General features: G+C 43.4%; 1 protein-coding gene across 2 annotated transcripts; it reads right to left on the bottom strand.

Annotated features, from left to right (window-relative positions):
• Window positions 1-1,443: 1,443 nt before the first annotated feature.
• On the bottom strand, window positions 1,444-13,874 carry LOC311146666 (nicastrin-like). Of its 2 annotated transcripts, XR_014614707.1 has the most exons (18): window positions 13,741-13,851; window positions 13,161-13,262; window positions 10,639-10,762; window positions 10,377-10,495; window positions 10,140-10,285; window positions 9,834-9,978; window positions 7,334-7,446; window positions 4,893-5,045; window positions 4,644-4,748; window positions 4,448-4,525; window positions 4,167-4,336; window positions 3,939-4,041; window positions 3,721-3,819; window positions 3,436-3,523; window positions 3,083-3,237; window positions 2,716-2,928; window positions 1,845-2,518; window positions 1,444-1,704 (listed from the first exon to the last, which is right to left on the bottom strand). XR_014614707.1 is itself a non-coding variant. In XM_084183197.1 (17 exons), the coding sequence occupies exons 1-17, from the start codon at window positions 13,796-13,798 to the stop codon at window positions 2,396-2,398; spliced, it is 2,094 nt and encodes a 697-aa protein (XP_084039323.1). In that variant the 5' UTR covers window positions 13,799-13,874; the 3' UTR covers window positions 1,444-2,395. The 2 variants fall into 2 exon arrangements, 1 of the variants encoding a protein (XP_084039323.1); XM_084183197.1 differs by having other exon boundaries at window positions 1,444-2,518; window positions 13,741-13,874.
• Between the last annotated feature and the right edge of the window lie 829 nt (window positions 13,875-14,703).

The raw sequence follows: 14,703 nt of genomic DNA, 5'->3' as shown, positions 1-14,703 counted from the left end.
TCTTCTTTTCAAAATGGTTGATGAAGTCATCCACAGAGAGGGAGGAGGATTCAGTAGGGAGGAGAAGGTGACAAAGAGCTTCCTAGGGTTAGAGGCAGAGGCTTGACATTTAGAGTGGTAGAAAGTGGCTTTAGCAGCGGAAACAGAGGAAGAGAATGTAGAGAGGAGGGAGTGAAAAGATGACAGGTCCGCAGGGAGTCTAGTTTTCCTCCATTTCCGCTCGGCTGCCCGGAGCCCTCTTCTGTGAGCTCGCAATGAGTCGTCAAGCCACGGAGCAGGAGGGGAGGACCGAGCCGGCCGGGAGGATAGGGGACATAGAGAGTCAAACGATGCAGAAAGGGAGGAGAGGAGGGTTGAGGAGGCAGAATCAGGAGATCGGAGGGAGAAGGATTTAGCAGAGGGAAGAGATGATAGGATGGAAGAGTTGAAAGTAGCGGGAGAGAGAGAGCGAAGGTTGCGACGGCACATTACCATCTGAGTAGGGGCAGAGTGAGTACTGTTGGAGGAGAGCGAGAGAGAAAAGGATACAAAGTAGTGGTCGGAGACTTGGAGGGGAGTTGCAGTGAGATTAGTAGAAGAACAGCATCTAGTAAAGATGAGGTCAAGCGTATTGCCTGCCTTGTGAGTAGGGGGGGGGGGGATGGTGAGAGGGTGAGGTCAAAAGAGGAAAGGAGTGGAAAGAAGGAGGCAGAGAGAAATGAGTCAAAGGCAGACGTAGGGAGGTTAAAGTCACCCAGAACTGTGATTGACAGTTATTTTGTGTTTCTTCCATTTGCGAATAATCGCACCAACTGTTGTCACCTTCTCACCAAGCTGCTTGGCGATGGTCTTGTAGCCCATTCCAGCCTTGTGTAGGTCTACAATCTTGTCCCTGACATCCTTGGAGAGCTCTTTGGTCTTGGCCATGGTGGAGAGTTTGGAATCTGATTGATTGCTTCTGTGGACAGGTGTCTTTTATACAGGTAACAAACTGAGATTAGGAGCACTCCCTTTAAGAGTGTGCTCCTTATCTCAGCCCGTTACCTGTATAAAAGACACCTGGGAGCCAGAAATCTTTCTGATTGAGAGGGGTCAAATACTTATTTCCCTCATTAAAATGCAAATCAATTTATAACATTTTTGACATGCGTTTTTCTGGATTTTTTTGTTGTTATTATTCCCCTCACTGTATTTGCAGGAGACTCTTAATTTGAATTTTTTGTAAAAATCTGTGGTCGTGCTGCCAGCATAATATCCTGCTGCTAGGAGAACAGTAATCCTCAACTGTAGCTAGGGTTGAAAAATTCCAGGAACATGCAATAAATTCCCTAATTTTCCCAAATTCCTGGTTGGTGGATTCTTGCAACCAGGAGGGAATAGGCAGGAAATCTGGAAAACTAGGGAATTTATTGATAGTTCCCAGAATTTTGCAATAATAGAAATAGTAGAGAAGCAACACTAGAGGATTGGAAAAGCCATGTTTATTTAGTTATCAAGGCATTAATCACAATTATTCCCCAGTTGGTCAGAGATCACCTTCACTTACAAACACACCCCGTATCATTTGACATTTCCATCAACACATAAAAACCTCTGGGCATGATCCTGCAAATTATTTCTAGATTTAAAATAATGTCAATTTTTAAAGACTGCAAACAAAATAACACTATTTTGATATACACATTTTAATGCATATTAGGCTGCATTTAGACAGGCAGCCCAATTCTGATCGTTTTTTCACTAATTAGTCTTTTGACCAATCAGATTAGCTCTGAAAAAGATCTGATGTGGAAAGATCTGATGTAATTGGTCAAAAGGCCAATTAGTGTTAAAAATAAGAATTGGGATGCCTGTGTGAACGCAGCTGTAGTGGTCATTCAGCTAAACCCACATCCAAAGTCTATTTGCCAGAAGTAAGGTTTCATTCTCCCTAGAAATGACAGATCAGTATACTACAGACAGAGAAAAGAAAGCTACTACACATACTACAACTGCATCCTCAACATACACACTTGCACACGCTCGCAAGCACCTCCCATTTACACACACGCATGCACGCAAGCACACACAGTCAAACAAAGCCTAGTGCCTACTTCCATGATACAGTAAACAAAACATGATTTGACTGAACAAAAAAAATGAATATGAACATCTTTTACACTGGCACAGACCAGTGCAATCTGACCCTGATGAGTCCGGATCCATCCGGGCCAGTCAATTCCAGTTATGTGTTAAACCTCATCTGTGTGAGTCCATCAGGCTCACACAGATAAAACAATATATTCTGCCTAACCTCTTTGTCTGTCTGTCGGTCTACAATATCGTGTGTAAAAAAACAAAAAAAACAACGCTGTCTGTTCCTGTTTGGTTGGGAGAGTAGTGGTCGCTGGTCACAGGTTAAAACGCCTGGAGGTAATCAGTAGGCGGCGCTAGCGGGTTCCCTCGCGGAGCTGAAGAGGACGTCTGCCTTGGAGCTGACAAAGTATGTCAGCAGTAGGAATGTGAACAACACAGCCACTCCCACGCCTAAGGTCAGCATCTATGAGAGACAAATTAAGAAGAAAGAAGAGGTGAATACTGTGAGAAAAAAACATGCTTGTACTTGTCAATGCATTTGACACTTTCACTACCTAAACATGATAGTTGGTTCAAACAGAATCACTTGAACCTAAGCAACATAACTGTAATTGATTAAACAGATATGGATCATGGTAGGTAAGTTGACTGCAGTTTTACCTCCAGGTCCCGGCTGGCTACTAGGAAAATTCTAGCTTTGATGAACTTCCACCGTGATTCTGTCCACGTGGAGTAGTCTTTGGAAGCATACTCTCCCAGCTCGAAGGCAGGGGATATTGCTCTGGTCAGGCGTACCGATGCACGTACGCAGAAGGAATCTCTCTGGGTGCTGTTGGGTGGGACAATGCCCTGAACCCAGAGATAGGAGTACATCTGAGAGAGAAACAGTGAATTAGAGTGTGGTGGGATTCCAGCACCAGTGTACAAATAAGCAATTTTTATTCCGATGTCAACAGTGATACGCTGTACATCTATCCATCTGCACATCCATCTGCACACAGACAGACAGATCCAGCGGCACACCTACCTGTCTGCTCTCGTTTGGCAGCTCATCTGGCTTCTGGCACTGACTCTGGGTGAGGTTGGTGGCTGCTCCAGTAAAATTGGCCAGGAGGTACTGGACCAGACGTGTCGGAGTGGAAGACATGGCAACACCAACATAGTACTGTGGTGGGCTGGGCTCTAGGAGACAGAAAAACACAAAGCAATGAAGACCCAAGTACCCCAGTACCTTCTTTATGGATGCGAGTGTGTCTGTGACTAGTAAACATGTACGCATGCTCCATATCTGCCTGTGTGTTTACGACGTTGGTAGTAGCAGACTGCCTCTGTAGGGTCAAAGGGTGTTTCCTAGTGAGAAAGTATCAGACTAAAACTCACTGAGAATGTCCTGTAGGTCTGGGGACATCATTGCCTGAAACCAGCTGTTGTTGGAACTAACCAGAAACCCATACAGCATCTGGGTAACCTGAGAGAGAGATGCAGTGTTTGGTCAAACAATTCTGTTTCTGTCCCAAAAACTTCAATTTGAAAAGATGTTAGATGCTTAGAATGAACAAGTGACTGATGTTAACAGAAATATTGACAGACAGTCATGGAAAATAACAGACTATATCAGTATGACATGTACAACAGCTGAACAGGTCATCATTCATCGAGTCTCACTATTTTGGGGTCTGCCTTGATGGTGTTGACTTTGGACTCGTCTCCCCCGGCCTGCTTGTAGAGAGCACGTGCAACCAACGTAGCCACATCAGTAAGAGACTGAAAGAGTACAGTGAGGGAGGAAGGAGGAATATATTATTGTAACAGTGGGTCACGATGTAAAGGCAACTGTACCTACTGCAATGGGTGGATCAGTGGGATTGCTATGGTAAGAATACCTTTGCAGTATCAGTCACAAACTCCAGCTGTTCCTCTGGACTCAAGTTAGATGGATAAGTCAGGTTCAGGTTAGCAGCGTTGTCGTAAAAACTCTCATAGTACCTGTGCATGGGCAAACAGGACAGAACACTCCTCACTACTAATGAAGAAATCCATATCAGGCAAGTTTAATATTGCCATAATAAAAATTAACAGCAACGACAGACCATAGTCAAACACTGACTCACCTGTTGTTGAACGCAGATTTGTGGTCTGCAATCACAATCCCTGGGATTGGCCGAGCTCGCAGGAAACGCTGGAGGGAGGAGGGCGGGAGTGGCTGAGACACACCAGGCTCAACCAATAAGAAGCTGAGCCCAGCCGTGGAGGACTGTAAGTTCTTCACAAGATTCGTAATCTGAAACAGAGTAAGAGGTTGGGAAACGTGGGTTGAGAGAAAGTATAAAGAGTATAGAAAAAAGGGGTGGCCCAGGTAAGAGGCACAAAGAGAAACATGTAACTCCCTCACCTCGTCATTGACGGTGTTGTTCCTCCTGGACACAGGGTCTGAGTGGAGAAAGAGGTTGGTGCCACTGTGCACGGCCACCTTACAAATAACAAAAGATCCATCACTCTTTATTGGTTGATTGTATATCCATGTGTTTTGCAAAATGATGCCTGTGTGTGTTTGAGTATTCAATGAGACTGTATACGCAAGTCCTTACCTGACCAATCTCTAGTATTGAGTGAACATTGTCCAGGTCTATCACAAATTTGCCCTTCTCCATGTCGTAAACCATCCGAGAGCTGCCAATGTAGTCAAAGGCTTCCTGAAAGAGAGGAATAAGCTATCAACATCCTTGCTCATATAGTACAACACTAAACAATACTGCTATATGATAGTGACCACATGGGACTCATGTACCATAATTGACACATACTAGACGACTTGCTTAGGGAGAGAAGGAACTCACCCCTTGGAAGAAGGCAAAGAGGATATTCCGTGTGGGAGGGGCCTCGTGAGTGACTTCACGCAGTGCCTGGGCAGCAGCAAGCAGAGTGACAAACCCTGAGATACTTCCCTCTGCTCCAGTTGAAACCTCCCAGAAAAATGCCCTGCTGTCCAGCTACAAAAATGCAGAGAGTGCAAGGTGTCCAGTCAATTGTCCATAAACTCCAAACAAGGAAAAACGATGTAAGGATTGTATAGGAAGGAAATGGTACTGAGCAAATTACCAAAGCACTTTTTAAGCTCATTAAATCAAGATGTGTATACCACACACAAGAATGTGGCTCATCTTGTATACTGTTTTGCATAAATTCCAAAAGGCTTATGCTGCGTTCATAACCAAGTGGGAAGGTGGTATTTAACGCATACGACTGGGAAGAATCCACTTGAACGCCCCTCCAACTCGTAATTACTAGTGGGAAACTCGTCCATCATCCCTGAGCTCCGTCTTCTCCCACATGCTGACCTTTGACGTCACCTACTAAGGAAATGACCTTGATAACAGAATTTTCAGCAGTTAAATGTAACAAAACATTATTTATAAAAAGCAAATCTATTCACATGGGTTTTGAACGCCATCATTTGTTTACAAGCATGATACAGTGGGGAGAACAAGTATTTGATACACTGCCGATTTTGCAGGTTTTCCTACTTACAAAGCACGTAGTGGTCTGTAATTTTTATCATAGGTACACTTCAACTGTGAGACGGAATCTAAAACAAAAATCAAGAAAATCACATTGTATGATTTTTAAGTAATTAATTTGCATTTTATTGCATGACATAAGTATTTGATCACCTACCAACCAGTAAGAGTTCCGGCACTCACAGACCTGTTAGTTTTTCTTTAAGAAGCCCTCCTGTTCTCCACTCATTACCTGTATTAACTGCACCTGTTTGAACTCGTTACCTGTTTTAAAGACACCTGTCCACACACTCAATCAAACAGACTCCAACCTCTCCACAATGGCCAAGACCAGAGAGCTGTGTAAGGACATCAGGGATAAAATTGTAGACCTGCACAAGGCTGGGATGGGCTACAGGGCAATAGGCAAGCAGCTTGGTGAGAAGGCAACAACTGTTGGCGCAATTATTAGAAAATGGAAGAAGTTCAAGATGACGGTCAATCACCCTCGGTCTGGGGCTCCATGCAAGATCTCACCTCGTGGGGCATCAATGATCACGAGGAAGGTGAGGGATCAGCCCAGAACTACACGGCAGGACCTGGTCAATGACCTGAAGAGAGCTGGGACCACAGTCTCAAAGAAAACCATTAGTAACACACTACGCCGTCATGGATTAAAATCCTGCAGCGCACGCAAGGTCCCCCTGCTCAAGCCAGCGCATGTCCAGGCCCGTCTGAAGTTTGCCAATGACCATCTGGATGATCCAGAGGAATGACTAAAATGTAAATGAATGGGAGAATGTCATGTGGTCTGATGAGACAAAAATAGAGCTTTTTGGGATAAACTCCACTCGCCGTGTTTGGAGGAAGAAGAAGGATGAGTACAACCCCAAGAACACTATCCCAACCGTGAAGCATGGAGGTGGAAACATCATTCTTTGGGGATGCTTTTCTGCAAAGGGGACAGGACGACTGCACCGTATTGAGGGGAGGATGGATGGGGCCATGTATCGCGAGATCTTGGCCATCAACCTCCTTCCCTCAGTAAGAGCATTGAAGATGGGTCGTGGCTGGGTCTTCCAGCATGACAACGACCCGAAACACACAGCCAGGGCAACTAAGGAGTGGCTCCGTAAGAAGCATCTCAAGATCCTGGAGTGGCCTAGCCAGTCTCCAGACCTGAACCCAATAGAAAATCTTTGGAGGGAACTGCAAGTCCGTATTGCCCAGCGACAGCCCCGAAACCTGAAGGATCTGGAGAAGGTCTGTATGGAGGAGTGGGCCAAAATCCCTGCTGCAGTGTGTGCAAACCTGGTCAAGACCTACAGGAAACGTATGATCTCTGATATTGCAAACAAAGGTTTCTGTACCAAATTAAGTTCTGCTTTTCTGATGTATCAAATACTTATGTCATGCAATAAAATGCAAATTAATTACTTAAAAATCATACAATGTGATTTTCTGGATTTTTGTTTTAGATTCCGTCTCTCACAGTTGAAGTGTACCTATGATAAAAATTACAGACCTCGACATGCTTTGTAAGTAGGAAAACCTGCAAAATCGGCAGTGTATCAAATACTTGTTCTCCCCACTGTAGCTGTACTTTTAGTTTATGGTTGATGCAGCATGTTGGCCATTAGCCAATTGGTGTTTCTCAACGAGTTCAAAGCATCCAACTGGTAATTACCACCTTCCCACTTGGTTATGAACGCAGCATTAGACATATGTGAACATGTGACAAGATGTGGAAGAGGGAGGCAGGCATTCTTTGTGTCACTCACCCTGGCTGCTGCTATAACAACGCTCTCGTTCTCCTTGTGGCCGAAGACTGTGTCGTTATAGGGCCGGATGGAACCCCAAACATTATTATCACTCAGAGGGTCACACACCATCTCTGTGAGAGAGGTAGATATGTGTGTGAGATATACACTGAGTGTACAAAACATTAGGAACATCTTCCTAATATTGAGTTACACCCGTTTTGCCCTCAGTCTCAATTCTTCTGGGCATGGATTACAATATGTCGAAAGCGTTCCACAGGGATGCTGGCCCATGTTGACTCCAATGCTTCCCATAGTTGTGTCAAGTTGGCTGGATATCCTTTGTGTGGTGGACCATTCTTGGTACACACGGGAAACTGTTGCGCGTGAAAAACCCAGCAGCGTTGCAGTTCTTGACACACCCAGTTCAAAGGCACTTCAATCTTTTGTCTTGCCCATTCACCCGCTGAATGGCACACATACATAATCCATGTCTCAATTATCTCAAGGCTTAAAAATACTTATTTAACATGTCTCCTCCCCTTCATCTACACTGATTGGAGTGGATTTAACAGGTGACATCAATAAGGGATCATAGCTTTCACCTGGTCAGTCTATGTCATGGAAAGAGCACAGTTTTGTACACTCAGTGTACATGACTGAATGTGTATACTAACTATTCACATATACACAATAATTAGGGCCATGGTTTTTTTCCACTTTGATTTTACCAGTATTTCCAGTATTATCTACTAGGTTTGCAGCAGGTAGAAAGTCTGCTGCAAACCTAGCCACAAAGCCAAATAGGCTTTGTGCGATTACGATTCGCAGAGATACGCCTTCCATGGCTTACATTTACATACATTTATTTAATTGACACAAGCCGTCTCCAATCAATCAATGTCTGGTTGTACGTGTGTGTTTGGTGCGGGGGATCGCTTAAGCCAGGCGAGGTGTAGCTCTGCGGATCTTAAATCGCACAAAGCCTATTATTTGGCAGGGAATACTATTTGTAGATCAGTGATTCTTAACCTCACTTTGACAATTCAAGATTCGCAGCGCTACGCCTTCCTTGGCTTAAGACATCTCCATGCTTCCCAGCCAAAACAGTTCGGAAGAGTTTGTGTATATGTTGTGATGATTTTGTTCGTTTTGGACATCGGCAGTTCGGGCACACCATTTTTTCTTGAGGCAAGCAGAAGTCGGTAGCCGAAGTCTACGCCCCGTCGTCTATGATTGATCAAGAGTAGGGATTCTTCAGTAAAGTCTGTTGTCATTCATCGAGAGACGACTCGTTTTCATGCAAATTATGCACCAAACAGCTTACATGCTGACCACACCACTCGCGTTACGTGCGCGAGCGTTGCAAAATATATTTACACATACATGTTATTCAATAATTTTATCCAAACTGCTCACGTGCGTCAACGAGCATCTGCATAGCCAGGCGCTAAAATAGAACTTGGTTCTATTTTTTACGCTTGACGCGCTGCAAGTCCCGCCTCTCTCATTTTTTTGTCATTTAGCAGACGCTCTTATCATTTTTTTTCATACTGGCCCCCCCGTGGGAATCGAACCCACAACCCTGGCGTTGCAAGCGCCATGCTCTACCAACTGAGCTACACGGGGCTCATCTCCTCATTGGTTTTTAGGAGCATATACCCATGTGGGTGATTGAAAGATGAACTGAGGTCCACACTCCAGTCCAGTTGGTGGTGGTACTGCACCTTAAAGTTGGTTGCCAACTGCCATATAAAGTCCAAAGAAGAAAACTGAAGGAGGAGAGATTACTAGAAACTAACTAGGTTTACCCTTTTATTTGTGGATTCATTGTCGGAGTAGAGGACCTTATGCATTTCAGGTAAAATAACAACCCAATGTTTATATCCCAGGACAAATTAGCTAGCAACAGCAAGTAGCTAGCTAGCCATTAATATTTTATGCGTTTTGACCTGTCCCCATCTTAATATAGTTGGTTCAGAATTCGTTTTGATATTTCAACCTGTGTGTCCTGATCGCGTCTGGTGTGGATGGACAAAATCAAAATGCGCGCGATGGTGCACGCGCATACCAAGTCTAGTCAGCATGTTAGTTAGATGTAAAATTGTGCGACTAAGATCTCGGCAAAAACGTCCAAATTTATATTTTGAGAAAGTGTATACTGGCTACGGCGTCTCAAAATGGACAAACCGTACTATTGCCGCTTTTTTCTCGTTTTTTTCAAGAGAAGGTATTTTAAGGGAGTATGCGAGCACACTTGTTCAGTTCGCCTTGCCGAGTTCGGCTAGGCGCCAGCCGAACTGGAGCATGCTGACTCCTTTAGGCGATCCCCCCACCAAACACAAAAGCACAACCAGACATTGCTTGATTGATTGAAGAAAATTAAAGAACATTTCCTAGGATTTTCTACCTGCAGCAAACTTAGTGGATAATACTGGAAATACTGGTAAAAGCAAAGTGCCTAAAAAGCATGGCCCTAACAATAATGTATCTATGCTTACGACAGTGGCTGTTTGTGTACCTGGGTTGATGCTATAGTTGATGTTGTTGCGTCTCATGCAGGTTGGAGTATTGGTGACAGCGTGCATGTGGGAGAAGAGCTGCATGGCACACAGAGGGTACTGTGGGGCACTGCCATTCACCGCACGATTATGGTCAAAGTAGCACTGCAAGTAGGGTAGATACATTTATCAGAATGAAGGGTCCAGTTTCAATACACAGAAATACTGTAGCATAATAAGATAATTCAGATAAAGACAGTTCATGGTCATGAAGTGACATGACATTAACCCTGACTGGGTTGTGACTGCTTGAAGTGACCCCTCACCTGTTTGATTAACTCTGTTTCATTGTCTTCGTTCAGGGAGAAGACAGGGAAGTCAAATTCCTCATAGGATAGACCGTTCCCCAGAGGGTTCCATACAGTACTGTTACAATGTGCCAAATTAGGACCATAGTTGTCGGAGTATACGCCTGAGGAAAAAGTAAACCAAATGACGTTTAAGTTAGCAAAGATCATATAGTCATTTTGACGGACTGGAGTCCAAATGTCTGATCAACCTACCTGTGTTCTCATTGGGACATGTTGTGTGTGGCGAGAACTCTGGTGGGCTAGTATTTGGGATCACCACTGCAACCCCAGCTACCCTGCTGGATTCATTCTTCATCTTCATCATGATAGACCTGTAGAGAGAAGACAATCCTTGAGCGTGACGGGGCTACTAGGATATGGATCATATCATTGTCCGGCTGTGATGAACGATAGTCACAGTGAGTGTGTTCCAACTTTGTTCTGGAGGTCAAAAATGTGGCTGTGTGTAGCCTACCTGGTGAAGAGGGATGATTCCAACACAACCATATAAGGAGGATTGGGTCCTTTGCTCAAAGGCCATTCCAGATCTGCCTCAGACTCCAAGAAATGGATCACACCTGTATCACCTGATATCGAGGCTGACACACAGGATAGAAAAAACGCTTGTCTTAGTATGCAAATCTTCAATCTGTATTCCAGCATTACAAAAAGTACAGCTTGGATACAAATCACAGTCAGTGTTTCCCCTGCTGCTAAATTGTTGCCGCCACACCATTTGTAATACATTTTCGGCATGGAAAAACGGTTTCAGTGTAAACCTAAGACTAGAAACAGTCAGAAAGTTTGTAGAAAATATAATTGACCTACAGTACCAGTCAAAAGTTTGGACACCTACTCATTCCAGGGTTTCTTTATTTTTTTTACTATTTTCTACATTGTAGAATAATAGTGAAGACATTAAAACTATGAAATAACACAATAACCGAAAAAAGTGTTAAACAAATCAAAATATATTTCATATTTGAGATTCTTCGAAGTAGCCACCCTTTGCCTTGATGACAGCTTTGCACACTCTTGGCATTCTCTGAACCAGCTTCAAAAGGCACTTAAGAAGTTTTTGGCAAACTCCAAGCGGGCTGTCATGTGCCTTTTACTGAGGAGTGGCTTCCGTCTGGCCACCCTACCATAAAGCCCTGATTGTTGGAGTGCTGCAGAGATGGTTGTCCATCTGGAAGGTTCTCCCATCTCCACAGAGGAACTCCGGAGCTCTGTCAGAGTGACCATCGGGTTCTTGGTCACCTCCCTGACTAAGGCCCTTCTCCCCCGATTGCTCAGTTTGGCCGGAGGCCACTGTGTTCTTGGGTACCAAAAATGTCTGCATCATTGAAGGTCCCCTTCCCCAGATCTGTATCTCGGCACAATCCTGTGTCGGAGCTCTACGGACAATTCCTTCGACCTCATAGCTTGGTTTTTGCTCTGACATTCACTGTCAACTGTGGGACCTTATATAGACAGGTGTGTGCCTTTCCAAGTCATGTCCAATCAATTGAATTTACCACAGGTGGATTCCAATCAAGTTGTAGCAATATCTCAAGGATGATCAATGGAAACAGGATGTAACGTAACAAAGTGGAAAAAGGGAAGGGGTCTGAATACTTTCTGAATGCACTGCACACACACAAACAAACTACAATCAACAAAATAAAAGCTACACAATCTGGGAGAATTTTTTAATCCCAAAACAATTAATTCAGCAGTATACATTTTGCTATTATGTTTGAGCAAAAGAGCACAGCATTAGCCATGGCAAATGGCAAAAGGCATAGAATTGCAGGAAAACTGCAACCTTTTCTCTTTGCTCTCTACACAGCGAAGATGGGGGCCTCTAAAATGTTTTCTAAAATTCAGCCGCACTGAAGGGCTGACTGCGCCCCCTGCCACGCCCACCACCTAAGCCCCCTTTTGATCCAGAAAAAAACCTGTATCATGAGGTATTCTAACTCAGGTGAGCAAAAACTTGAGACTTCCTTAACATTAGAGATCGCGTACCAGCTGTTGTTAACAAAGAGACACACTCCTCCTCCCTTTGTCTTACCCAAGTCTGCCTTCGGTCTAGACGATGCATAGAAAAACCAGCAAGATGTATATCCATGTCCTTGTTCAGCCACGACTGTGATAAACATAGGATATTAAATTTTTTCATGTCCCGTTGATAGGATAGTTTTGAACGGAGCTCATCCAGTTTGTTCTCCAGTGATTGCATGTTTGCCAATAGAACAGAGGGCAATTTGCTCACAGAAGTAGTCTAGTAAGGGGGCCGGCTCGCTTGCCTCTTTTTCACTGCCTCTTTCGAGTCCTGGGGATCAGGGCCTGGTCCGGAGTAAGCAGAACATCCAGAGCTGCCGAATCGTTGAAGTAGAAATCGTCCAAATCGAGATAATGATCGCTGTTCTGATGTCCAGAAGCTGTTTTCGGTCGAGGAAATTATGGCGGAGACATTATGTACAAGTTACGATTTATAGATAGATGGCGTTGGCATCCATTAGATTTTAATTCAATTTGAAGTAGAATGTCCTTTTTTTAAAGTCACCAGAAATGACTCCCACATTCCTTCTACAACGAGACATTATGTAGAAAAAAGTTAAGATCAGCGTAAATGTTTATAAAAATAGCAGAATTGGTCAGGAACCCATAAGACGGCTGCTATGCACTGCAGCGCCATCTTACACGCACACACACACACAGTCGCACATGTCGAGCTCTCTAGCATCTTGAAAGTGTGCCACGGTAGGTGTATTAGGCCTATTTAATGTAAAAAATGCTATCGTAAAATAGTCAACCCTAAAAAATTGTTTTACCAATATGTAAATTGGGTTCAATTCTGGGAAGGGGTGATTATAGATAGATGGTGATTAGATTTGAATTCATTTTGGAGTAGAATGTCCTTTTAAAAAGTAACCGGAAATGACTTCTACAAAGAAATCCCCCCCCCCCCAGTATTGTACCAAGCAGTGTGTGTCATGTTATGTCACTCACACTGGCAGCCAATCTGATGTGTAGCATTGAGCAGTCGAACGCATGGTACAGTGTTATTCAGCACCACATAAATCTTCTGCTCAACAGAGTTACAGCTCACATCTGAAAGACAAAAGAAAAATACAATTGAAGTGGCCAGTTTCTGTAGTGAAATATTCCCATTCCCAAGACACCTAACCATATTGTTACACATCCAATGTTCTTTCATCTAGTCATCCTGAAGCCTGTAATGCCTGTATAGCCGCCCGCTTGCCTTAAGATCACGAGTTACAGTAGCTATCAGTTTAACCTAGCTATCTAAGTGCATCTCATACGCGACTTCAACAAACTAGCTACATCATTTTGTTTGTCGAAGAGTACAATAGGGTAAAAATATGACCTCACTGTCAGCAACATCGTTGTAACAGGCTAGAATCTATATACTTGGCTTGGTCTATAAGCTAGGTAACGTTAGCTGCGAGTTACAATGGAAATAGCCAATGCCCCAACAAAGAGGATAACTTGCTCAGCCAAACTAAAACGGTAATAAATAGGTAAGTGAACGCATGTAGCTAGTATTATAAACGAAAGGTAAACTTACTTTTGTAAAGCCAACAAACTAAGAATATTATAACCCATTTCGACGATTCCAAACCCATCTTCCTGGTTTCAGAAACAACGCTGTGAAGCCATAGATATTAAAACCAAGAGATAGCGGTAGCGCTGACGTCATCCACGTATTCCTATGGGAACTTCCCCATGGCGGATGAAGCCGGAAGTATTTGAATTTGAATCGCTCCGTATAGTCTACCCAACCGTGTCTCTCATTAATTAGCAGTGTTTTTATGTACTAATAGCACAAACTTATGGCGCATCGAAAATTAGCACAATGTTTTTATGTACTAATAGCGTAACCAGATACCACGACCCTTCTGAATCTCTTTAACTCGATGCGCCCTGAGTTTGTGCTATTAGTACAAATAAACATAACTGCTTATTGGGTTGAAACTAGCTAACGTTAGCTTTTTTAGAGTGAGAACGAGGTAGGTTATTGAACAAGAAATGGCAAATAATCTAGTATTTTCTGTATTTCGGCCCTCATAATTCTAAACTCTTTTATTTCAATCAGTGACGTATATTGGTTCATCTTGTAGACAGGAAGTGATTTTTATTCGTTCTGGCCAACAGTAACTTGTATGCTAACGTTAGCTTTTTGGTTCACGCCGGTTGCCACCCCAGTGAACATTGGGCCTTTTTAGCTAGCTGCTCGCCGTTATTAATTATGTAAAAAGACAATCAATAATATAAATCGTGTAAGCATATGGAAATACTTTTTAGCGAATTATTTAGGAATTTATTTCATGATTTAAATGTGTCTGGCAGTGAGTGACGGACTGTGAAACACAATCACCCATGATTCCGTAGTACCGGAACTGACGTTTTATCATTTGTACCGGAACTGACCGTACGTTCTGTGTTTGTTTTTTAAATACCGCACCCAATTTAAAATAAACAATAACTCTGCATAAAATACATAACATATAACAGAATAAAGTATTTTGCC

The sequence above is a fragment of the Coregonus lavaretus genome (assembly GCF_964263955.1).
Source record: "Coregonus lavaretus genome assembly, chromosome: 19".
Classification (NCBI taxonomy): Eukaryota; Metazoa; Chordata; class Actinopteri; order Salmoniformes; family Salmonidae; genus Coregonus; species Coregonus lavaretus.
This window is presented reverse-complemented; position numbering and strand designations above follow the sequence as displayed.